Consider the following 27,287-nt stretch of genomic DNA (forward strand, 5'->3'; position numbering starts at 1 on the left):
TTCTTTGACTTTTACGAATATTAAGTAGAAGTCGAGCGTTTTAGGGGAGCTCAATGGTTGAATTTCTAATACTCAGTGAGGAGTTGGATATACTAGTCCAGTGGTTAAGCGTGCATTAATCTTAATATATCACAGCTAGAACATAATCATGATTCATTACAAATATACATCAGCAGCCAGCCTCACTTAAAAGCAAACTATTTACCATTTTAAGTAAAAATAAAATATGTGAGCTACGTTTTACAGTTCAAATTCCATTTCATTGTCCTCAACGTACACAGCATTGGAAAGACTAGCTATTTGCTCCAAAATGACTTTCTCATGGATTAAATTAATATCATTATGAGTTTACAGAGTAACACATATTATATACTTTAAAAAAATTTTAATGGGAAATAAACTGTGTATCATGAATAATGAGAGTTTTCTACGTCTGTAGTGAAAGAGTGCTTTTAAAAACTGTAATTCATAGAGATAACTGGACTTCCAGAATACTGTAATACCAGTCAGACCAGAAATTGAGTGAGACGTGTGAGGTTGGCTCACACAGTGAGGACTGGATCCTGTCTTTATTTAAAATTTTTGTATTTTACTGGGGATTTTTTTGCATTGATTTTTATTTTAAAAATATTGTATTAAAATATCATTTACATGGATCACTGAGTTTTGGGCGCCTTTAAATTTTGTGCCTCGTTTGCCTTACTCTACTCCTGACCCACAGAAGGTATGCTTTCCCTGAAATTACTTCTTCCCATAATGCTCTCCATAGAACATGGGGTATTAACAGCTTTTAACACTTTAAAAAGAAAAGAGCTACATCAAATAAGTGTTAGGAATAGTTAAACAGTTAAATAGCTTTCTTACAATTCTTTGCAGAGACTGGATAAGCTGATGTATACTGAGAATCTCCAATAGCATGGGGGCATTTCTCAAACTCATTTGCCCACAGAACTCTTTTCCACAAAGGAAGTGAGGAATACTCCGACACATTCTGGTAAATAGCGTCCAAGAGTCATTTCCAGAACATACTTTGATCTAATAAGACTGCCTTTTCAGGGAATTCCCTTGTGGTCCAGTGGTTCAGACTCTGTGTTTCCACTGCATGGGGCACGAGTTCGATCCCCAGTTGGGAACTAAGACCCCACACACCACGCAGTGTGGGCAGAAGAAAAAAAAAATAAAAAACACCACTGCCTTTTCACATCTATTATATATATATATTTTTTCTTTTCTTTCCTCCACTTAACCCACTTTTTTTTTTCAGAATACTGAAGAGATAAATATGTCGACACAATCAAGCTAAAGTTATAAAAGGGCTACATTAGTATCTCTATAAACAGGTGTAGTAAAAATTCATTGTAAAGACATATCAAAAGCATTAAAAATACCCCAGGGCTTAGTGCCTCGTAAAGAAAGTGATATCAAGCACACTTACCGGTAAAGTCTGTATTGAATGGGTGAGTGGAGCTGGGAAATTTATAATATCCATTTCCTGTGAAACGAGTTCCTTTCATCATTGTGGCCCTTGGAGCTGGTAGAGCTGCCTGTCTCCTTTCCAGCTGATATGTAGGAGAGGGTCCATTCTGTTCTTCAGGTGCCTGCCACCTCAGATGGATGGTTGTACTGTTGATTCCTTCAACCAGAGGTGGCCTCAGTTGGGCTGGTGCTAAATATTAGAAAACCCTTGTTACGTTCAAGCATTTGGCTCCTATCTCTAGACACAGATATGCACACATATGTTCACATGCACCTGTGTACATTACACTCAAAATCAAATCAATTATGGCCTCCAGTATTTCTATGGTCTAGGAACTGAAAACAGAGTTAATATTAAATGTGACTAAACAAAATTTTGAATGTTGAATACACTTTTATCATTAAACAAGTTTTTTTCTTACAGATAATTTCTCTATTCTTTCTTGCGAGCTGACAGATACTACATATTATAGTCTGTTGGAGCACCACCCAGATTCTCTTTACCAAGCAGATGCTTCACTGCTCTAGCTTCTGTGCCAGTTGGTCTCTAATGGCTCATGGCTTCTCCATTTTCTAGAGAATACCCCTGCCCTACCCAGGAGCTACAAGATCCCTTGTGAATCCCGCAGCCGGTGACTACCAAGCTAGTGGCTACTGATCACAAAGGGCAGAGTCCCTTGTCTTAACATGGTATTGAGTCAGGGCTGCAATTCACAGAGGCCAAGCAGGAAAAAGAAATGGTTGAAATGGGCTTGTTAGGGAGACAAGAGAAAGTGGGGTTTGAGAAAAACCGGTGAGCAGGACGGGGGTGAACAGTCACTAATTCGTGCCAACCCACGGATGATTCAGGAATGACAACCCAATGTTATCAAATCTTTTATTTTGTTACCTAAAAGAAAAAAATCATTTTATGTGTAATTTTCGGATTTTTAAAGCTTAGCTACTGGTCTAAATTAAAACAAACAAAAAAACAAACACCACTCTGAAAGCCAAAGCATCCACAGGAAGGAATGAGCCTGTGATCTCAGCGGTTTGCAAACTCCTGTCCAGGCACAACAGACTCAGGCAGCCTCGGGGGCCCTGGAGTGACCACAGCACTCCCAGCAGTGGCCTGAGCCTTGGGCAGTGAGGGCCCAGGGCTCACACGCACACTGGGGCCACGGCGCGCCTTGACGTCCAGGGACACTGGCATTTCTTTGGAGCCTCCTGGGAAACCCCAGGAGTGACAGCTCTGAGACTTCCCCTAAAACCTACCGGAAACAGATCAGATTAACAACTGAGTTGTTGAAAATGAAGACCTGTTTCGATTTTCATTTTCTTAAGCAGTTGGGTTTGTAGGATGAGATTCATATCCACTCGAAGTGTGTCAGCTGGGTTTGAGGGGTGAAAATGAAGAAAGGAACACATGTCATAATCGCCAAGTCTATTTATTGAGGACCCAGACTAAGGCTGTGGAGCTTAACTTACACCTGTGTTAACACAGCCTTGTGCAGACACAAAGTTTTTGCCTGTTTCAGTCCATGTAAGATAAAACGGTGCGAATACAAAAACTAACATTCTTAAACCAAGAAAGGCAATTCACCTTAAATCAGCTTCGAACAATGACCATTTGTTACTTTCTAGAAAGCTTGGCCAGCTTTCCAAAGAGAAACAATTCATCGTGATTCTATTTTCATTTTTAGTAAAGAAGAGAGGGCAGTGAGTAAAAAGTTCATCAACTTAGAAAGATAATTAACAATTCTGTTCATCTTCCGCCAGTGTGAGCCATGGGATATTTTTATTCTTATATATACGGATCTGTAAATTTTATGCATGATTTCCTTTAGTATTCTTTACCAAAAATTAGCTAAATGCTGGGTTCTCAAAGATTTCATTCTACAAGCTATGATCCCTCTTCAGAATAATCCAAAACAAAATAAAAAGCTAAGCCATGCAGACACTTCTTCTCCCACTAAGCTCATCTCCAGAGTTTGGAGTTCCATCTTTGTAAAATTTCAGGAAGCCATCATTGGCTATTAGCTTAACTGGGGAAGGAGGACTGCCGAAGATTTCTGAGTCTTGGGGTCAGAGAAGCAAGTAATGGAGGACCGATTATATTTTTTTCATTTGTTTAAAATTTTCTACTTGGGAGCAGACAATAGGAATTTTGAGCTTTTCTGTTACTTTCCTGTATTCCACTTAAGATTCCCTAGTGATCTGGCACACAAAGACTTGAACTTTTTAGTTTGAAGAATACCAGCTATTCCAGTGATATCCACATATCATATGATAGCGCTTGTATGTGGAATCTTAAAAAATGACACAGATGAACTTGTTTACAAAACAGAAATGAAGTCACAGGTGTAGAAAACAAATTTATTCTTATTTAAAAGCAGCTACTTTCTCAAGGTCGCATTTGTTTGACATCTAGTACTCTCTCACTTTACTCCAATCACCCATCTGGATGGGGATAATGAAAATTTGTGCCACCACTGTATTCAGAATCCTTTCCCCATGGATGCATCATCGAAAACCACTTCTTAGCCAGGAGTATAAGTTCATTTTGTCAAACAAAACAAAATCGAAGGAATTCCAGCAACTCAGTAGGTTTGCTTGTTTATTTGTTCTGTTTGATTGAACGTCTACTAAAAGTGAGAGCACGCAATTTTTATTTGCGGTATGCGGGCCTCTCACTCTTGTGGCCTCTCCCGTTGCGGAGCACAGGCTCCGGACGCGCAGGCTCAGCGGCCATGGCTCACGGGCCCAGCCGCTCCGCGGCATGTGGGATCCTCCCGGACCGGGGCACGAACCCGCGTCCCCTGCATCGGCAGGCGGACTCTCAACCACTGCGCCACCAGGGAAGCCCTGAGAGCACGCAAGTTTTAAAATGTGACACAATGATTATAATCAACGAGGACACATGCATTGAGAATCCACTAAAATTAATGTTGACTATTTAAAGCCTAACAAGTCGTGGAGTGCTTCTAGATTCGCAGGGGAATTGCTCTGCTGAGCAATTACACCATTCTTAGGAAGTCAACCACAGAGAACGAGTGGAACTAGCGTATATATATGTGTGTGTGTGTGCATTTTATTCACTTGCTTAAAAAAAAACAAAAAGCAACTCTCAGCTGGTCTGTTACGGTTTCACTTGTGAGTCAACCCAGCCCACTTGAAAGGGTGAGTACCTACTCAGTCACTATCTTCAGAACTCCCCTAAGACCAGAGGGGAACTTTCAATCAATTAAATGAGACTGGTCTCATACACGTTCACAAGTAGAATAATGATAAGAAAAACAGATACTCCTGAACTATTAAACACATACACACAAACACAGACTCACTAAGAGACAGGTGAATTAAAGATTATGGCTCAGATCATCAAAATGAAGGGATTACAGGTATACATTTGTTCATCACAAGACAGTAAATTAAGAGACAATACGGGGCTTCCCTGGTGGCGCAGTGGTTGAGAATCTGCCTGCTAATGCAAGGGACACGGGTTCGAGCCCTGGTCTGGGAGGATCCCACATGCCGCGGAGCGACTAAACCCGTGCGCCACAACTACTGAGCCTGCGCATCTGGAGCCTGTGCTCCGCAACAAGAGAGGCCGCGGTAGTGAGAGGCCCGTGCACCGCGATAAAGAGTGGCCCCCGCTTGCCACAACTAGAGAAAGCCCTCGCACAGAAACAAAGATGCAACACAGCAAAAATTAATTAATAAACTCCTACCCGCAACATCTTCTAAAAAAAAAAAGAGAGAGAGACAATATGGAATAATGCGAAAGTCTCTGCAGACTCCTAGAGATATAATTTTCACTTTTTATCCAATTCTGTATGATTTTACAAAAATCACTTCAAACCTATATGCCTCAGTTTTCCCATCCAACATGAGGATAAATTTTCAGTGGAACACTTTGAAAATAACTGCTTTTAAAAACAATATAATTGCGTTAGGTTTTACAAAGCAAACTTCTATTCCAATACAGGGCACTATTTTTACTAGCCAATAAAGCATCTTTCGAATTACATATTATAAAATGATTCAATTCATCCACATTTAGAATCTGTGTTTACTTAGAAAATCCTCTTATAAGCATAAAGTATAAAATGGATCTTCGTAAGATACTTAGGCTTTTAGATTCAAAGACTAGCAACATACAAAGTCTGTTTCCACTTGGAATAAAATTACGGCGCTCTTGTAGTTTTTTGCATTAGCTCTGTGATCCAATTTCTAGTCTCTCCTATTTACAAGCATTCTTTTATACAACACTGTGTCATATACATTCTTCTTTATGCAGCATTTATTACTTTATAATCTGATTAATAGCATATCATAATGCATAAGTTTACACTTGCAAAATTTACGTAGTGTGGAGTTTGACCATCTTAGGATAAGAACTGAAGACTAAATGAGCAGAAGTGCTTGCTGACAGGTCTTTAAAATCAAATCTGTTCTCAAGGAAGAGTTTGTTGTCTATGAAGACTGCATGGCTGTGTCAATATTGTAAAGCATCATCAACTATTAGGAAGACAGCAATCTAGGAACACACAGCGATTCCTCATTTCAGGGGTGTGAGGGGGGAAAGACTAATATGAGACATCCTCAGGCATCTTGTCAGTGGAAAATGATCCTGACTTTGTCTCAGAGATGCAAACTGTCACAGGAAATGCGATTTGCCAAATGCTGTTAGGCCCGAACACCTGTGAAAGGGCCGTGGAACTAGGACTCAAACGTAAAATCCGGGCTCACGTAGCCATGATTTCCCAGTTGGCAAGTGCTCTCCATTCAGCGTCCAGAAGAGGAGAGGATTCTCCCCTCAGACTCTCAGAGACTTCTCAGTGCTTTCTTGTTGACTATCTATTCTCTGACTGAGGAAAGAACAACATCAATTTTCCCATTTTCTTCTTTGTTTACTAGTCCCCTTCAAGAGAGAGGATATATAGTGGAACTGATCTGGAAAGGAGAAAACTTAGGTTCTAGACTGCTTCTTTAGGACCCTACTTATAGAACATTGGCTAATCCATTATTTGGCCTCTCTGTTCTTCAGTATCTCACTCATTCATTTACATTTTTGGAAAAAAATTTTTTATTGAAGTATAGTTGGTGTACAATATTATATAAATTACAGGTGTACAATAGAGTGGTTCACCATTTTTAGAGGTTATGCTCCAGTTACAGTTACTATAAGATATTGGCTATATTCCCTGTGCTGTACAATATATCCTTGTAGCTTATTTTATACATAATAGTTTGTACCTCTTAAACCCTTACCCCATATTGCCCCTCCCCCCTTCCCTCTCCCCACTGGTAACCACTAGTTTGTTCTCTATAGCTGTGAGGTTGCTTCTTTTTTGTTGTTGTTGTTACATTCACTAGTTCGTTGCAATTTTTAGATTCCACATACAAGTGATATCATACTGCCTGTCTTATTTCACTTAGGAAATACCTTCCAAGTCTATCCATGTTGTTGCAAATGGCCAAATTGCATTCTTTTTTATGGCTGAGTAATATTCCATTGTGTATATATATACACCATGTCTTCTTTACCCATTCATCTGCTGATGGACACTTCGGTTGCTTCCATATCTTGGCAACTGTAATAATGCTGCTATGAACATTGGGGTGAATGGATCTTTTCAAATTAGTGTTTTCATTTTTTCCAGATATGAACCCAGGGGTAGAATTGCTGGGTAACACCTCATTTATTGAAGAGCACAACAGACCCGACTGTGCCTAGGGTCTCTTCCAGTTTCAAAATCCTGCTTGAACATTTTCAAGCAGCTCCTCTCCATAGTAAACCAAGAAGGGGTGCTGGATACATAGATCCCCTCAGCCCTCCAGGAAGCCAGCCAGCTTATCTCCCACAGCTCTGAGCCATCTTGTTCTTTACCTCAGCACGGCAGATACATGTTGTGATTTTTCTGTGTGTTCTATGATATAAACAAGGCCAGAAAGCAGTGCTTTTAGAGAATTTAGGGGGAATCACCTCCTCGATGAATAAACACTACCTTAACCAGCTGTCATGCAGGTGATCATCAATAATTTGCACGCATCTCACGTCCAACACATAAACAGTGTGAGGATCCATGATTTCTGAACTGTACATATGGCAGCAGCGATGACAACACGTACTGTTCCCTAAAGTCCCCTGTCAATAAAAGGTAGTTGCTTGGACTGTAATTATGGCATCCTTGCTACCCAAACTTGAAGCTTTTATGGGGCTTATGCAATTAACTACTTAAATGCATAGTAACACTTGCTTCTCTGACAGAAAAGTATTGATTTTTTAATCATTTTCAAGTCTCCTCTAGCACAAATAAATGTACTACAGTTACAGTTAATGCACTGTGTACATGCATTAAACGTTGGTGTGACAAAATTTATTATTTTGTGATATATAGAGCTGAAGTCGGGCTTCTCAGAAAGTAGCATCATGGATCCGACATCAGTGTGGAAACTACCATTGTCCTCGATACTCCAAATTCTCTAACTTCTACAAGTTAGAGATCTTTTTTCATAGGATACTTAGGCTTAAAATAAAGGAGGGCATGCTGAATATAAATCTTTCCTATATGTCAGTGTAGGAGAAAATTAGAAATAGTCCAACAGAGAAGATAACAGTTTATTTTTTCCCAAAGCTGTGGGTGTATGGCAACTCTGTTCAGATGAATTTTTGTCTATTTAATTTTTTTCCCCTTGCATTTATTTAGGGCACATCTATCAAAATATTTTGCACACAATAGTCTTTCTAGTTCAATCCTTACACATTTTAATTGTGTTGTTTTAATGCCTTACTATAGTTAATACATCGGAAAACTAAAACGGTGCTTTAAAAAGTGTGATTTCTGCCATGACAAAAGGTGAACAGAGGCCCCGTGAAAGCCACATATCTAAATACAGACCTGGCAACAGAGGTCATTACACAGTGTATGAACAAGCCTTTACCTTGGGTGCATCACACATTCAACATTAAAGTGGGTGAGTGAAAAGCAGTTAATTTTGTTTTGTTAGAAATAATATTTTAGTTTTAGCATCGAAGACAGATGCCAGCATTTCACTCTGAACAGATGGTAATTCCATCTAATAGTGCATCTCTGTATTAGTAAGGTCTGTTGTGTATACAAACAGTAATAAACAGTAGGTAAGGAGCAAAATAAATTTTAATTGTTGACATTAAATTCTGGCTGCCACAGTTCTAAGGCTGCACTATTCCTTTTTCAAGTCTGTCAGGTTTACTAATGCTACAAAAGCTTGGTCGAAAGCCGCCAGATTCCAGTTTCCATACAAAGATGTTGCGTGCTACCAGCTGTTGGTCTGCACCAGGATTACCTGTTTTCCTACACTGAAATAATCCTTCAGGAATAACATGGGATTGGTGCTACCGCTGATGTGCTGGTCCGCCATGATTTCTTTGAGAATGCTCCTGAAGGACTGAACCTTTAATTAAGAGGTTGCTTTTTAAAATGTTGTGTCCAATTGTTACAACTGGGGTCATGGTGCTGTCACAGCCACTTTCCTACCCTGCTAAGTAAGGGTCTCTCTTTCAGTTCACTCTATTCTCTTTGCAAATCTGGGCATTCCTGAACTTCTATGAAACTGACATCATCCTTTTCATTTGCTTGGCTTTATCAGGAGTCTGAAGGATTTCCCTAACAATTGCAGCTCTCGTCAGCTGAGCTCTTCTGTAGACTTTGCTGTGGATCAAGCCTGCCAACAAGCACCAGTCTGGTTCTCATAATGTCTCCTACGATCTGGTATTACAAGTAGTAGCCGCTCTATATTTGGGGAAGCTGCCATGTCAAAATCATTATAAAAAAACCCCAGTTTGGCATTCAAGTTCAATAACAAACACGCTTTGCCATCATATTTCCTTAAAAACAAGGATGTATTTTTTTGAATCATGAAAAATATATTGCTTCCACCATATGGGACAACCAACGACTCACCAACCGATTTCAGATGCAGCATATTGAGCTGACCATATGTTACTGTGCTGTTGAATGGCTGAGTGATTCATGCCCGTCACATTCTAGTATATCAATTAAAGCTCCTTGAAGTCTGCATGATTTGTGTCTCTGTTATTAAACCCTGCTAATTCATCCCACTTACACATCTGTTATAAATCTCTAGGAGTGCTGCATGATTCATGGCAATCTGTGAGCATGCTACAGCAAATTCTTCTCCTTGTAATTAACAGTAAATGGTTTTACTGCCATGCAATGAATTTTTCAGTTATATTGCAAATGAACTCCTAAATGTGCGGTTCTTTCCTAAGAACTGACTTATATCATTAGGCAATTAAAAAGTATTGCTTTGAACCAAAAGCTTTTAATCAAGAGAAATACAACTTCAACATTGCCTGAGAGCCATGGAAATTTGACACGGTGGTTAGAAGGGCAAAATAATTTCTGTTGTCGAAAGAGCAAAACAAACAAAACCAACCCTTCCGCGTACTCAGGACTTCCCTGATGCTAAGACGTGAGAACTGCTGCCTGAGAAGACTGGGTGAGACAAGTGTGCACAGACACTGTTTATCTTAGAAGTGACTTAAGTCATCTGTCATTACCAAATTTCTCAGATTGACTTACACTGCTCTAATTGTAAAACAGTGCCTTTATTCTTGAAATAAATAATTGGATAATTAGCCAAGTTGAATCCGCAGAGGATTTCACTGCTGTTCAAGTGCTCCTGTCAAAGGTGAAGCAAATTCATTTCAGCTCGCCTCTGCAGCTCTTCGAAGAGGCTTTGATTTTTTTTTTCCCCACTTTCCTGGCAGCAGCCTGAGATTCATGAGTCCATACATCAAGTCGGTAGTTTAACAACAAATGGAATTAAATTCAAAGAAGGGAAACTAATTGAAGGACAGCAACAAAAGTGTTTGGTAATGTGCTTTTTAATATGGCATGCCACATTTGCATGATAATTTTTCCTTTTTAGCATGGAGCAGAAAGTGACTAGCTTAATGAGGGATTATTCAAGACAGGAACGAACAAAATGCATTCATAACTAAGAACAAAGACTGTATTATGAAACAAAAACAGGCAACCTCAGAGAAGTAACTGGATGATTGGTTTATGCATTATGAATAAAAAGGTAGAAAAATATTTATATTAGTATTCACTAATGACTATATATACAAGATTGTTGTAATTAAAATTATAAATTAACATATTAAGAGTGCTTGTTTAATCACTCTGGGTCCTATTCACAATGAAAAGACTTATGTACCTGCATACAAAACAATGTGTATTTTCAACCCAGCCGCAAACATACATTCTACTTCGGATTCAGACAAAAATCTTAATGCACCACTAATTACTTGCTTAATGGGAGATGGGCACTTCTAAGCTTGTAGTGTAGAGGTCATTTTATGACAGGTAAAGGAAATAGGACATTTTTCCTCCAGGAATGGATCTCCAAAAGGAATTTCTCTGAAGGAAGGTTTAATTTGTACTTAATTCACAAAGGGAGGAAATGTACAAAGTTATTAGATTAAAAGGGTAATCTTCAAGAAAAGTATAAGGGTGCCCAGTCCATCAGTTTATGACCCTTATATACCCAGAAGCAACTCCAAAGCCACCCATGACAGTTTCCTGAAGATTTTGCAATGGAGATGCAGCCGCTCCTGGGAGAATACCTCTCTCACATCAGCTCTCAGACTTTGTCATGGGCACCAAAACTAAAGGAGTAAAGCAATAAATATTCTGGACGAACTGTGTAATTCTAATAATATCTAATTGAAAAAATACTTCAAAGAGAGCAAATTATAATGCTCGAGCTTTTTAATGAAACATACATCTTTACAAGTATCTTTTTGATTTCTGTGACTGAGATTCAAGGAAAAATAACATGTTTAAGTGATTCAGTGCTTCAAAAAGGTTGACTACTACTTCTAATTTTGGGTGCTGTTCAAAATTTTTAAATGGTCGCTGGCTTCTTCTGATTCCTGACACTTCACTCACGTGAACTACATTTAGACTTGAGTTAAATTTCTCACAAATCCATTAGAATTCACTGGAGTAATATATACCCTCCAAATTGTAACTTTATTACTAGAAGAAACAGAGCAGGAAGAATCATAGCTGCAACTTAACTTTTATTCCTTTCCCACAATGGTCAACAAACCCGTTGACCATTCAAAAGGATTGACCTTCTCACTGTTTATTTCTATGACTTAATAGCTATCAGTTACGCACAGAGGTTTAATCCTAGGAAAATTTTAGAAAAAAAACCTTATTCACCTATTAAAAACAAAGGAGGCAAGAAGGATATTGGATCTGTAATTGCTGGGGTTTTCTTTGTATTCTAATAAAAACAAGTCCATTCTCCCTGATCCAAACACCCCTGAAAATGGTATATTTTATAATAAATCCAGTGGCAAGCAAAAATTTTTTTTTATACTTTTGTCATGTAAGTGACTTTATTCCCTGCTTGGCAGATGAAGAGTCAGAGAATTCTGACAAAATAAATTAAGGGATAAAGAAATTAAAAATTTCCCAGAAGAATGCTAAAATAATTTTTCCTTCAGAAAAGAAAGGATTTCACATGTGAACAAAGTTAATATGTTCTTTTTTTAATGGAATTTGAGTAGAAGGAACATTTTGGCAAAGGACAAAAAACTACACATTTAAAATTTACTATCCCATCTTCTCCTGCAACTGTTTAATTTTTTACCTTCCAGCTTCTGCTCTAACCATGTTCATCAGAGTGCTGCCCAGAGAGTTATCAGTGACCCCACGTTCCTTGCAGTTTACATTTTTCCTACTTTCCCTACAGCATGTGACCCTACTGACAACATTCTCCTTCTAGAATTCTCTCTCCCCTTGAGTTTTTGGATACTGCTTTTTCTACGTTCTTTTTCTAACTCTGACCATGTCTCTGTTCCCTTTATTCCTCCTAAAATGTGAGCATTCACTGAGATGTAAACTTTTATTTTGTATCTTCGCTGCCTTCACTAATACATTATCATCCATAGTTTCGCCTCCTTCTACATGCAGGTGACTATAAAACCCACATCCTTCTTAAGCTCCAGATTTGCATTTTCTGCTGTTGGCTGGTTATAATTGCCATGGTGTGTTTCCATCAGATAATCAAACTGAAACTCATGGTTTTGTTTCTCCCATATGTTCTTTCTTCGTCTTTCGCATTAGATTTAGTGGCATCACCACTGTCTAGGATATTTACTGTCATCTTCAATTTCTCTCTCTTCTTAACCTGTGGATTTCCCTTCCTTGATCTACTCTATTCCTTTCTTTTTTCTTTTTTTTTTTTTTTTTTGCGGTTCACGGGCCTCTCACTGTTGTGGCCTCTCCCGTTGCGGAGCACAGGCTCCGGATGCGCAGGCTCAGCGGCCATGGCTCACGGGCCCAGCCGCTCCGCGGCATGAGGATCTTCCCAGACCGGGGCACGAACCCGCGTCCCCTGCATCGGCAGGCGGACCCTCAACCACTGCGCCACCAGGGAAGCTCCTATTCCTTTCTTTTAATCTTTCCTTCTATTTATCTGATTTACTTTCTCATGGCCCCCTTGGAATGTCTACCAGTCTCTCTTCCCACACTTTAATCTATTCTACACTGTACTGACAGAGACATCTTTATAAACCTCAGCTTTCATCATGTCCGTATGGAACAGCCCCTCAAACAGTGACACATGGTATAATAGCTGCAAAAATCTTTACCAATTCTTTATAGTCCATTTCAAGTGCCACTTAACCAGAGCTAATTTCCCAGTCTCCTAAATCAAAGCTATCTATCCCGGTATTCTCCGTTCCCGTAGCTTTCTTTTATCCTTTCCCCCAAGGTGTTAACCCTACCTGTTATTTGTCAGTACCTTAATGCAGACACCCTTAAGGTATCTTTGAATGGATTCTACTAGAATCCCCTCCACCCAGTGCTTTAAATAGTAACCTTAATAGATGCTGATTGAATTGAGCACTCACAGCAAAACATAGCAACAATATGGTTATGACACATTATTAAGTCTACATTTTAAACAACAAATTTGAAATGTGTAGTTTTTGATCAAAATCCTGAAATGCATGCCATAGCTCTGAACAACATGCTCCTTACAGAACTGAAAAATGATGCTTTTCGATGGTAGCCCCCCTACAGTTTACTTTTGCCATTCAATCCTTAGTTTTAGGACTCTCCACTGTTATATCTATGTTATAATACTGTTACGGAAACAAAGTTGTAAAATAAATTGCATGACTTCGATAACATTCGATTAGACATTCTATAACATTTACACTGTGGCTGGGAAAAGTATTACAAAACAGTTATGATAGAAATCTTGATTAAAAATAACAATTTTTTTTTGAGGATTTACTCTGTGCTGGGCACTGCTTTAAATACTTAACATGTATTTACTCCTCGGGAGAGCCCCGTGTAATAGGTTATCCTTATTTATAAATTGGAAAACTAAGGCACAGAGATCATATAATTTACTCAAGGTCACAAAGCTAGTAGATGGCAGAGCCCAAATTCAAGTTGCAGCATTCTGGCTTATCCTTTTCCCCTAAAATACACAAATAAACTCTTATTTGAAAAAGTCAATTAACTTGCACATCTCATGGCTTTCGGAGACTATGAGAGGTTTCCAAGTTCTGTGTTTCAGGGATAAAGAGGCAGGGAGAGGACTCAGAGGGCCTAGATGAGTTCTGCTCCACTCAGCTTCCAGTGGATGGAGTGGCCTTAAGCCTCCTCACCAGTGACTAGAAGAAGAGCACATAGCACTGGGGCGCAGTGAGTTCCACGCCCCAGGAACTCTTACTGCAACCAATGAGGATGATATTCACACAGATGTGATCATTGATCCATTAAGCAGGGAAGATGCCATTCTATAGACATTTTCCCTGCTTTTCTCTTTCCATGGCCAGGGTCTGTCTAGTCTCTGGAGACGGGCATGTCTCTGTTCAGTTCTTTTAGTTGGTGTCTATGAAAAAAACAGAGTAGATCCTATCTAAAGGAGAGAGCCTGTCCTAACAGTGCTGGAAACTTGGGCATGTGAGGTGCAGCTGGGAGGTCCCTCAGTACACAGCCTGGAGGAGAGAAGACTTGGCTGGGGGTATTGTTACTGAAGATGTTATTGGAAGTGATGTCATGACGAAGGTGAATTAGAGTGAGGACAGCGCGCAAGGGAGTGGAAGGAGAATGTTCGATAGGAACCAGAGGGAGGTATCTTGGATTAGTACCGCCTTTGAAACTGCGTTTCGAAGAGGTCTCTAAACATGGTAGGATTTGCCAGAGAGGTGTAGTTCCCCCACCACTAAAGGATCAAACACAGGCTGGACAAACACTTGGAAGGAATGTTGCATAGGATATATTAATATTGGCTAGACAGTCACCCTAGATGACTTTGAAATGTTTTACAACCCTGAGAAGCTGTGATTTCAGTTCTGCTCGGTCACATCATCGGAGTCCCTCTATCCTCCCCTAGATCTCAGGCCAACCTTTGGTTGGTGTGGTTTCTGTTTCCACTTTCTCCAGACCCCAGGACAGATACCTCTTTTAATTTTTATCCTCTAGTCCCAAATTATGTCATTTTTTCTAAAAGAGACAGGGAGTCTTCCCCTGTTATCCACACCCTGTAACTCTCTAATAGCATAGTATATAAAAATAAATAAATATTCTTATAGGAGCACGGTGTTTTTTGTTCAAGCTAGGTACTCCATAAATACTTGTACATATAGGTTAAATATGTAGGTTAAATATGTATATAGGTTAAATATGTAAAAACGCAAAGAGTTCAGTCAGAGATAATAAAACACAAAGAGTTCAGTCAGAGATAATAAAACATAATTACTTGGAACTTTGGAGTCATTCTCATTATTGAAAAAAAATTTTTTTTCAGCACGTGGGGATCTTAGTTCCCCAGCAGCACGTGGGGATCTTAGTTCCGCAACCGGGACTGAACCCGTGCCCCTTGCATTGGGAGCACAGAGTCTTAACCACTGGACTGCCAGGGAAGTCCCCATCATTGGTGGACAATTTGAAGAAACAAAATTACTTGTTATATTTGAAGTTTGTTGTATATTGATACAAGATAATTTGAGCCAAACAAGTTTTTCCAGAATGAAAACAAAATAAAACAAGACAAAAACTATGGAATTGTATATGAAGACAGGAAGGAAGAAGGTCTAAGGAGTATTTTCATAGCTAAACATGTTTGCATGCTATCTGTCATTCGCCTAGGAGTCTCTTAACCTCCTCACATCTGGACATTTCCTTAAAGAGCACCAGGAGTCTAAGCCCTGTTGGATGCTGACAGAAAAACTGATTTGAAAATATCCTAAATGGTAAGTAATTGGGTTATATAGGTGTTAATAATACCTGTAATCAAGTTTGTGTGAACCTAATTTGTCGTAAGTGAAGCAAGCAAAAAATTATACAAACTATTTCCTGGTAAGATTATACTTGATAACAAGTCGTTATTTCAATTTTATGTACTTAGGAGCTTCACATTCATAATAAAAAGATTAATAAGCACACAACTGCCTATCCAATAAAGGCAAAATATGACACCAGGGCAACCCAGTGATTTCTGGATGTCTGCTGTTAGCTCCATGGGGCAGGAGGGGATAGACCAAATCCCACACAAAAAAAGTTAGGATTGAGAGGAGGAGTATTCTGAGTCCTCAGAAGAAGCCTGCCAAACACTTCAAACAATTGTTGGGACACCTTTAGGACTTAGGGTGGTGGGAGCCCTGTAGTCACTCTGCATCTAATTATGTTTCTTATGGTGACACAGTTGCAACTCAGGAATGTTCAGGGCTCTTAAGTTTCTTTTTCTGTGTCATTTTTTCTATGTCAAGGTCAGTAGCAATAAGGGCTAGTGAGGGAGAAGGAGAAAGCAGAAAAGACAAATATTAAGTCCAAACTAAAGAAGGTATTGAGCTTTGTAGGTGTTTTGTTTATAAATACACAATGTATTTTTCATGTCCTTTAGAACTTGCTTACCTGCTGCTAAAGTCCGTCCTCCTCCCGAAGCACTGGTTATACAACCAACTGAATTGCAGAGAGAAATAGTAAAGTTGTATATCCTATAAGGTTGTAGTCCTTTTACAATATAAGACAGTTCTTGGGATTTAGCAGTGTACAACACCTGTGAAGCAAAAAGAACTAGAAGTCAGATAGTAGATAATCAGTGTGAAAAATATTAGCTTGACAAGCAAAGTTCCAGGAATTCTGACAGAGGGAATTATTGCCAACCACGATTAGGAAAAGGGATTATTTCTGAAGGGCCTCAACAAGCTAGGATTTAATTGATAATTGTACAATCACACTGCTTTATGAGGTAATAATCCAGTTCCTGAGTGGATAAATGAGGAAACCGAGTTATTGCCTCATAAAGCAGCATGGTGGTGCAGTTCGTGTCACTGATGGTACAGATAAAGAATGGTGACACTGTCATTGTTATCGTGAAAAAGTCCAAATAAAACCACGGGGCTTGGCCAAAATGAACCCAGTGCAGTAATGCCCACATGCTAGCTGACGGAGCTGGTACAGAAAGATGTCACTACGTTCAATCAATCCCATCATTTGTTTTTTTTTTTAAAAAAAAAGCCACAGGAAGGAAAAGGGGAAAAAAGGAAAGATTACTGAGCACCCACATGAAGTCAATTCTCAATTATCTTTCTTGTACAACTGAGCATAAGCAGATTGATCAAACAGTTACATTTTTTTTTGAAATCCTGTCCTTATCACACATTTTCAAATGAAAATAGCAGATTTGAGCAAAGGAGACTCTATGGTCCATAAACAAGTAATTAAACAATAAGCACTGAGAGCTTGTCCTGTCATCATAACTAGAATTGATCAAAAGCAACCATGTAAATTTGTTTAGTCTGTAGATACAAAGACCACTGGTGATTATATTCAGGAAAAAAAAGTCATTAAAATGGATAGTCTGACAGCAAGCATGAGTACAAAGCTATTTTTCTAAGGGATACTGATATACATTCATATGAAACAATCTTCCATAAATATAAATACTACAGCTAACCGTAAAGATTAATAACATTTGGAGTCAATTTCTAGATTTTGTTTTCCCTTTAGGAGTACAATAAAATTCATTTGGAATATGTGCCTGGGTACTGACTTTAAAATTTCATAAACTGAGAAGTTCTAGAAAGCAGTGTGTTTGGAATAGAAATTATATTGCTTACATAACATTTTTCAGAAATAAAGGTGACTTTGGAGATTCAAAATATCTAGGAATAATTTAAAACACTGGCACCATTTTCTTGCAATTACATTTAGAAATCAGAAAAGCATCAAACACTGAATTATTAATCCTTTTTCCAATTTTAAAATGGCTACTTAGGTTTTGAAGATATAAACTTTTTTCTTTTGTGCAATGTGATTTAAAATTTTCTAAGAAAAATAAAACTTTGAAATGAGTAAATCTTACTTAATATTGCTATAAGATTTATCTTATTTAGCACAATCTTCATGGGATTTAATGTAGATTTTTAGAAAATGAAATTGTTTCTAAGATAAAATACATTAAGGTATTTCTTATTTAATTAAAAAAGATAAAATACATTAAGGTATTTCTTATTTAATTAAAAAACTTGAATCATTTTTAAACAAATTATTCTTTGTCTCAAGAACACATCAGGAGGGAGGGGATGAACAATATGGAGGTTCCTTAAAAAACTAAAAATAGAACTACCATACGACCCAGCAATCCCACTACCGGGCATATACCCTGAGAAAACCATAATTCAAAAAGAGTCGTGTACCATAATGTTCACTGCAGCTCTATTTACAATAGCCAGGACATGGAAGCAACCTAAGTGTCCATCAACAGATGAATGGATAAAGAAGATGTGGCACATATATACAATGGAATATTACTCAGCCATAAAAAGAAACAAAACTGAGTTATTTGTAGTGAGGTGGATGAACCTAGAGTCTGTCATACAGAGTGAAGTAAGTCAGAAAGAGAAAAATAAATACTGTATGCTAACACATATATATGAAATCTAAAAAACAAAAAAAAATGGTCATGAAGAACCTAGGAGCAAGACGGGAATAAACACACAGACCTACTAGAGAATGGACTTGAGGACACGGGGAGGGGGAAGGGTAAGCTGGGACAAAGTGAGAGAGTGGCATGAACATATATACACTAGCAAATGTAAAATAGATAGCCAGTGGGAAGCAGCCGCATAGCACAGGGAGATCAGCTCGGTGCTTTGTGACCAGCTAGAAGGGTGGGATAGGGAAGGCGGGAGGGAGGCAGACGCAAGAGGGAAGAGATATGGGGATATATGTATATGTATAACTGATTCACTTTGTTATAAAGTAGAAACTAACACACCATTGTAAAGCAATTATACTCCAATAAAAAGGTTAAAAAAAAAAAAGAGGGAGGGGATATGGGGACATGTGATGCACATGGCTAATTCACTTCGTTGTGCAACAGAAACACAGTATTGTGAAGCAATTATACTCCAATAAAGATCTATTTAAAAAAATTTTTTAAAGAACACAAAATGAAATGTGATAAAGATAAAATGTAGACTAATACTAATTTTGATGAAATTTTACTTCTTCTCTACATATAGTTGTTATAAATTACATGATTTTTAAGAGACACTTATCCTAGAGCTTGGGGCATGTAAAATCATCACTCGGATAAACTGTGTCTTTATCATGTACATAGACTCATCTTAACAAGTCTTAAAGGATGTATCTAATTGAAAGTTTTTTGTGGGATTAATCTTTAAAGAGGTGAGAAGAACTTTGTAGGAGTTTAAAATACTACAGTGATAATAGCATCACTTCTATATATGTCTTCTACCACGTTCTTAGGTAAAGATCCTTTAACAGTTATTTTTACAGCAGGCTTTCCCCAGAAATTTTGGCTATTTATTTACCAAGATTATAACAAGACATGCTCAGGTCAGTGTGGATACAAATTTAATTGTTGAGAACATAAAAAATTTGACTTTGCCACTTGTGATTTCACTTTCTTGAATATATGATTAGGTAGATGAATATTTGCAGGAGAGGGTATAAGAGAGAGAATAAAGTGACATAGCTATATTCTTATTTTAATTCAGACACAAAGAAAAGACTTTGAAACAAACAAAAGATTTATATACATAAATTCTGTCAATATAAAAATGTTCCTGTCCCATTGAATAATATGTTATAAAATGTAATGTAGCCATATCCCATTAATAATCACTAATAATAACAATATCTAATATTTGTCAAGCTCTTTAAGCTCTACAAAAACTGTATAGATAAGCAGGAATTGTTTTCCCATTTTACACATGAATAAAACCTGAAGCACAGAGATGTGTGATATGGCAAGTAATTGGTAAAAGCGGGATAAAAACAAGTTGATTTCTGGGATGTGTTGTATAAACTATGTTTTTTTTTTTCTTATCTTAGTTCCTTGGAATAGAATATCATAATACAAGTAACAGCCAGAACGCATAAGATGCTGTGCTAGCTGGTAATCCAAACCCACATGTCATCCACCATTCTGACACTGCTGGCTCAATCTCAACTCCTACCTATGACTCCTTGGAGGAACCTTAAGACTTGTGAGAGTAGAAAAATGTGGTTTGGTTTGCAGTTGGGTTGTCTTAGTATGTGGTTCATGAAGTCAAAAATGGGTGCTGGCTGCTCTATAGCTCCATTCAGGGATGGTCCTAAAACCCAGCAATAAAAAGAAATCCTCTCAATGGGCAAAACTTTAGGTAGTGCACCTGGTGATTTATTCTGTGTGGAAAGGGAAGGGTCCCTGAATTATATGGTTGTGGTTTGGTTGTATTGAACATGGCCATAAAAGAAAAAAAGACTAGAAAATCAGGAACTAGGATGTCTAGGGAAGAAGAATGTGGATAGGCCCATGGGACAGGGCAACAAGTAAGTGCGAAGATCTTTTCCTGTCCTGCTAATGTCCTCCAAAGAGCATCTTCCTCAGAAGAGATGCTAAACAGCCAAGTATGCAGAATGACTTGTCCAGTTGACATCAGCCGGTCTTTGTCATTGGTCACTCTTATGCTGATAGAAAGGACACTGGTCACACCATAAACTGGAGGGTAACAAGAGCCTCTCATCCTCCAGGATTATTATACGTATCAAATGAATTAGTCTATGTACACAGTAAAGCCTCAGTAATCTTAACCTATGATCATTATTCTCATTACTGCTGGCTGGATATAACTCACTAGAAGCAAATATGTCACTACATATCCCAAACCTTGAACATGTTCACAACCTTTGCTATAAGCTGTGATAAACTGCATCCCTCAGAATTTATTCTTAGGAAATAGAAATATGCAAAATGTACATATAAGATGTTCTTCTCAATGTCATTTAGATTTCCAAGAGAATTAATACAATAGACATATCAATTGATTGTGGATTGGTTGAACCATTATTGTGTACCCAGATAATATGATAGTACACAGCTACTGAATGTCAGCTTCTTGCAAGATATTTAAGGATATATGCTAAGTGGAAAAAGCAGATTTCATGAAACAAAGTTATACCAACTTTATTTCCATGTATCCTTATATTAGGAAAAATGAGTGATATAAGTATTTAGAGCCTTGTATACATAAATATTATATTAAGAAACGAATGCCCCCTTTAAGGATTGTATTGGGTTGGCCAGAAACTTCATTCGGTTTTAAGTAAAAATAAGACATATTTTCCATTTTCACCAAGAAATTTATTGAATGTATTCATTAACTGAGCAAACTTTTTGGCCAACCCAATATAAATGAAAATTCTGTCAGAATTCTGCAAATACAGAAAATGTCAATATGAAGACATAATTCAATTCTGAAAGGTCGTTAGTTGAAAATAACAATACCTGTGAAAACACCACCGGACTAGATTGTTGAGGTGATTGTTCAGAAACCATACTGACGTTATACCCCACAACTTTTCCTCTTGTCACATTATCTGCTGGCATCTCCCAGGACACATTGAGCGAGTATGGTGAGAGGGCGGAGACTGAAGGAGGGGTCATGAATACAGGCGCTGTTAACAACAACAATAACAACAGCCAAGACAATGAATGCCGTATTCACAGGTTTTCAACCTGAATTCACACATTTATCCTAGTTTCTGAAACACCTCACTCCTTACGTAATATTCTAATTTTTAAAAATCAAAGAAGATGCTGGTGTGTATAAAAGCTACTCACTCACTTATTTTTATATCTGCAAGGATGTTCTCCACCTTCACATTACTAACAAAGATATTTTCCATTTACAAAATTAAAAAATAGGAATTTGCTTGTGTTCATAAAGGTAACTAGTAGATAGCTGGGGAGGAAACCATAGGTCTTATGACGTCTTTGAAAGGAGAAGCCACAAAAACAGAATATGTCTCAGTCCACAAAGTTTAGAACAATGCATAGTGACATATTGGATTTCTTACATAGAGAAGTAATTCACTGAGCTCCTGGGAGAATATTACTCTTCAGAAAGAGGGAAATCGAAATAACTCTTTAGAAAGAGGGAAATCGAAATAACTCTTTAGAAAGAGGGAAATCGAAATTCTAAATAACCCCGAAGAAATTCGAAAAGTTTTCAATAAATCTGGATTGAAATGTTCAGGGACATACACATCTACATTCTCCCCCTGCCATCCTTGAGATCTTAATATGGATTTTAAATGTGTTAACCAAAGGTGTATTATCAAAGGACCTCATTGCACTTTCATTAGCCAGTGACCCATACGATTATGAGGGTCCAGTATTGCTGTTTCATCCATTACTTTTCATTTCTGACCTTGACTTTCCCCTTCCAGAATGCCATGGCTCATCACTTGTGCTATCATGGCCCTATTATTTGGACAAGATGGCTGGGAGTCATTAAGAGATGCTCAAGCACAATGCACATTTTATTCATGAAATGATTCCCTTGGACATCAAACTTGAAGCTACACTTACCCTCCACAGTCCGAACTGATCCAATTTAAATCGGGATGTGGGTTTCTTTGTATATCTATAGATTCAAAGCATAACAAAAGTGTAGTTTTTTTGTCATGGGCTCATGAAATTTGAAGTGTTTATAATATAAAGAATGAGGTGGAGGATTAAAAATAACTCATTTGCCTTAGTAAAGCTATCTTAAGAAAATTAAAACTTTTCACCATCTTTCCTTACCATATTGCCAACTGCTTATAAACACACTTGTGAATTATAGATTTTGATGTCTGGGATTATATTTTAAGGTACAATTTGGTACCTAAGCTATTTGTTTTGGAAAGAGAAAGAAAAACAAAAACAGATTTGTGAAACTGGTAACAGTTATATCTTTCACTGAACATAAATTGTACTGAATTTGGAGCAAGATGGGACATATGGCCAGCCCACTTCAGGACTGGAAACCAATTGCTATTTTTGACAAGCATTCCCAAAAGACTATAACTACAGTTAAGTCATTTTGGCGCCTTGAAGTAACAACTAAAACATTATTTTTTTCCCTAGAACTTACTGCAAGAACTTTGTGACCTTGAGTTATCTATGAAATCAATCTATGCATTCAATATTTCCTTGGTTTATGTAAATGTACAGCTCTTGCTTTTCGAATGTATTTAGTGCTGTTGACTTTACTTTGAGGCAATATTTTCATTCAGGAGTTTCCAAAGTAGAGTTGAAAGCATTAGTCTTCACCTGATTCTCCCGTTCTTCCTGTGGTCCAAGCAGAAGACACACTCCCAGCCATGTTCACAGCTAAGACTCTAAACTTGTACTTGGTGTACGGCTCCAAGCCAGTGACGACTGTGGTTGGTTCGGGAGGTTCTAATGCATTTTCACTGGCTGATTCTGCAAGTGGGTAAGGACTGAGCCAGCCACTGCTCTGAAAAACTCGACTTTCTGCTGACCTGGTTTCTCCATTAGATCTCAGTCTTTCCATGTATAGTTCATATCTTATAATTATGCCTAGAAAAGTGAAACGGTGGACAAAGAGGACTTATTAGACAAATGGGCTATTTTAGGGGTGGGGTGATGTTAGGTTATGTGAAGAGTCCTGGCTTTCCTTGTTCTTCTGACTCAATTACCTGTCTGTTTTCTTGGTAATCCACATGATAGGTACTTATTAAAAAAAAAACCAAACTACAAGTTGATAGCTACATGAATGCATATTACTGAAAAGCATATTCATGGAAAACGAAAACAGCGCAAAAGTGTACAAACACAAAATAACTATAATTTATGATAGGTAAATTCAATATTTTTCAGGATGATTGGTCATAATTTATACTAAGAATGGCTATCTCTTTTCGGAAATTTGATCACTGTACCTTCAATTTGTACAGTTTCAAATTTGGGGATTTTAATTTGATTATCTGCTTAACATAAGCCTTGTTTACATAAATATTAGAATATTACAGTTCATTTCCACCTAGATTTATCAAGTAACTTAAAAATCCTAAGAAAAAAGCTTTTGTTATAATACGCACATGATATTAAATTACTAAAAATCTATGAAGGTGTGCTGGCCTGTATAACCAAGGGTTCAATTATATAAGCCCAAAAATTAACTTAATGGAGTCAGCTAGCCTATATACATATTTTTTTGTATTATTTCATATCTTCTTCTTGCTTAAAAGAAAATTTACTGCTTATGGGTGCCCTAACTTGTGACACAGTCAAATATAATGCATTTCCTAAGTGAGTTTCAAATTAGAAACATCATTCGTGTTATGGCAGATGTCACTAAGAGCAAAGATAATATTAGCCTTCTAGGGGGCAATTTAAATGAGTGGAATTTGTTATTAGATTAAAGAAATATACTTATTCTACTAACCAGGACAAATAGTATATCTTTAGAAATTGTTTCCCAATTATGACATCATGCAGTTATAAAACTGAAAATGGTTGTCAGAATCTTACTGCACAATTCCAAATACCCAGATTCTCCTTCATGTTTTACCCAAGAATGGGAAATCTAGGCCTTGAATTCCTACCATTTGGTTCCATCGGCGGAGCCCATTCTACGTGAAGCTCTGTGGAACTGATCTTCCGCACCTCGGGTGGACCCAGCCTTCGGGGAGGTGCCTGGGCTGTGGTCACTGTCAGAGGGGTGCTGTGTAAACAGCCCCCGCTAGTACACGCCTGTACAGCAAAACGGTATTTGGTGAATGGAACCAGATTCCAGATGGTAGCGGTGGTTTCAGGACCTTCATAGGGAACACAGGGCTGGATGCCATCTAGAGGAGCACAGGACAAAATATATTTCTCGATAGGACCAGAACGATTTGAAGGTACAGCCCAGGTAAGTGTCACAGAGTCTGAGCTAATAGGACTGATATAACTTAAGTTCAGGCTTCCCTCTGGGGCCCCTGGTTTTGTCCTGTACGTGACAGCTGCACTCCTTGTTGAACCACTCAAGCTGCTGGTCTCGAGGTAATAGGAATAGGAGGTATATGGTGACAGCGCAGTGTCTAAGAAGTACTGAATACCTGAAATTTAAAAAAAAAAAGAAAAGAGTTACATTCCACAAATTGGCAAGGAAACATTTCTAATGATTTTTCTGTTATATAACATAACTAGATTAAACTACACCAATCCACTCTTTTGAATAAAAGTATGGTTCATATTTTTAAAAATTGAGATGAAGCAAATACTGGTTACTTTTATTGTGCAGTACAATATAAGAAAAGTGCCTTTTGTAATGATGCATATTTAGAAGCTAAAGCTTTTGTTTTGTTCTTTGTATGATACAGCGTCCTTTTTTATATGCTAGAAACCTAATGCCCAAGGTGATGGTATCAGGAGGCGGGGGGGACTTTGAAAAATGATGACATCATGAGGGTGGAGTCCACACAGGGGATTAGTACCCTTGCAAAAGAGGGCCCAGAAAAATCCCTCATCCCTTTCACCATGTGAGGACACAGCGAGAAGTTGGCAGACTGCAAGCCCGAAGAGGGCCGTCATCAGAACCCAACCGTGCTGGCACCCTGACTTTGGACTTCTAGCCTCCAGAACATTGAGAAATGAATTTCTGTTATTTAGAAGCCACTCAGCCTGTGAGTGAAGCGTTATTTTGACATTCTGTTACATATATCATTGCAAATTCTTCATGAAAATATGTTGAATATCAGACTAGAGTCCAGTCAGGTCACAGAAAGCACAGAGTAATCTGAACAAGGAAAGCGGAATACACAGAATGATTGAGTACAAAAGGGTTTTACTTACTTAGGGGACCAGAAACCTCAAAAGAATGCAGGAAGAGAAGAGACAGAGACAGGGAAAAATCATGACCCCCAGGGCTGAAGCAGAGCACCTAGGGAAGGAACAGAACTGGACGAGATAAGACCTGGGATGAGATCAGACTTCGTCGGACGGGGTGCAACCGTGGCCCACTTGACGGTGAAGTTCGCTGAGGTTCCATGAAGGCAGAACTCCCTTGGAATCTGGCCTCTAGCACCTCAGGTGCTCTACCACAGAACTTACAGAGAAAACACTTACTGGCAGAGCGCCAAGGAAAGCTGCCCATGATGAGGGGCTACACCATGGAACTCACTGGAAAGCCACCGTCTGTGGTACTAGGGGAAGATGCCACCTGGGCATCAGAAGAATTTACTGGGACTGCCATGCACTGTCTTCTGGGGTGCAAGTTGTAGAACTTACTCTTATGGGGCCAGAGGTTGGGAAAGCTGCCCTTTGGGGCCCCGGGGAAAAGCTGCCCAAGGGTAGCCTGGCAGCTGTGTACGGCTGAACATCACTCGTTGAGTGATCTTCTGAGAGGGGTGCACACCAGAACCAGGAAGAGAAACCTCCATCTCCTGCAGGATCCCTCCAACACCCTCTACTGATAGAGTGCAACATCATACCGGCTAGTAAAGGAGAAATGTTTACAGGTTCCAGCTCCATTACCACAAAGCAGGCAATGAAGCCAAGGTTTGAAACGGAGAGGCAACAAATTGATAACTTGTACAAGTATACACTAAAAAATCGTTTATGAGCCCATGATCTTTAGCCATATTCTTGGGAAGCATATAAAATGACTGATGTGTTATTTATAATAGGAAATGTTTAAATAAATTAAAGTTGAATTTCTTAATGAGTTATATTAGTCTAATATTACATTCATAGGATTCTAATATTATATTAGTTATTTAAAACAATAGTGATGAAGACCATACAGCAATATGAGAAAAAATATGAAATGTAATACTGCATAGACTTGATTATTATGCACAATAAACTGAAGTACATATTCTCCCAGAAATTTTCCAAAATGAAATTCATTTTTGCACTAGAATGCTGGAATTGTGATGCTTAAATTTTTTTTTCCTTTACATTTTCTTAATTGGATATACCACTTTTATAATAAAAAGTTATACAAATTCAAATCAAAATCAGGTGTTTAGAGAAATTATTGCACAAGAATATCACGCAATTCCTCTTTAGAGATGCACTGGGTCACGATATTGGCTGACCCCAGCCCCCGTGTGTGGCATTCTCACCCACCAGAGCTACATGGAGCTGTGCAAGTTGCCTGAATTAACCTTATTTTCTCACACACACCTTCATGCCTCGTCTTGTACAATTTCTTCCGTGAGAGTAATTCTTCCTCTACCGTGGTATCTGGTTAATTCACCTCACATCACCCGCTTTTGCGGAACTTTCAATGGTTCTCAATCACTGTCTCTGCCCTCACAGGCACGGTTGCTTCTTACCCCTCCTCCACGTATAGGATACTCAGAAGTATTCTAAAACTATTTCTTAATACTCTTAAGTCTATTCTGGTACAATATTTAATATATTACTTTGTAATCTTGGTTTATTTATCTATATCTCTTTTCACTAATGAGAACTGTTCCTTCCATCCTTGTATT

General features: G+C 38.2%; 1 protein-coding gene across 1 annotated transcript in view; it reads right to left on the minus strand.

Moving 5' to 3' along the window:
* The window catches only part of USH2A (usherin), a gene marked incomplete at both ends in the record, with an annotated part of 783,425 nt that overhangs the window by 557,100 nt on the left and 199,038 nt on the right, over window positions 1-27,287 (minus strand). Inside the window, 5 exons of the mRNA XM_082834448.1 lie at window positions 1,436-1,666; window positions 16,416-16,560; window positions 21,301-21,470; window positions 23,113-23,382; window positions 24,411-24,905. Coding sequence (XP_082690574.1) covers window positions 1,436-1,666; window positions 16,416-16,560; window positions 21,301-21,470; window positions 23,113-23,382; window positions 24,411-24,905 — 1,311 coding nt within the window. The remainder of the gene's footprint in view (window positions 1-1,435; window positions 1,667-16,415; window positions 16,561-21,300; window positions 21,471-23,112; window positions 23,383-24,410; window positions 24,906-27,287) is intronic.

The sequence above is a fragment of the Leucopleurus acutus genome (assembly GCF_964270905.1).
Source record: "Leucopleurus acutus genome assembly, chromosome: 2".
Lineage (NCBI taxonomy): Eukaryota > Metazoa > Chordata > Mammalia > Artiodactyla > Delphinidae > Leucopleurus > Leucopleurus acutus.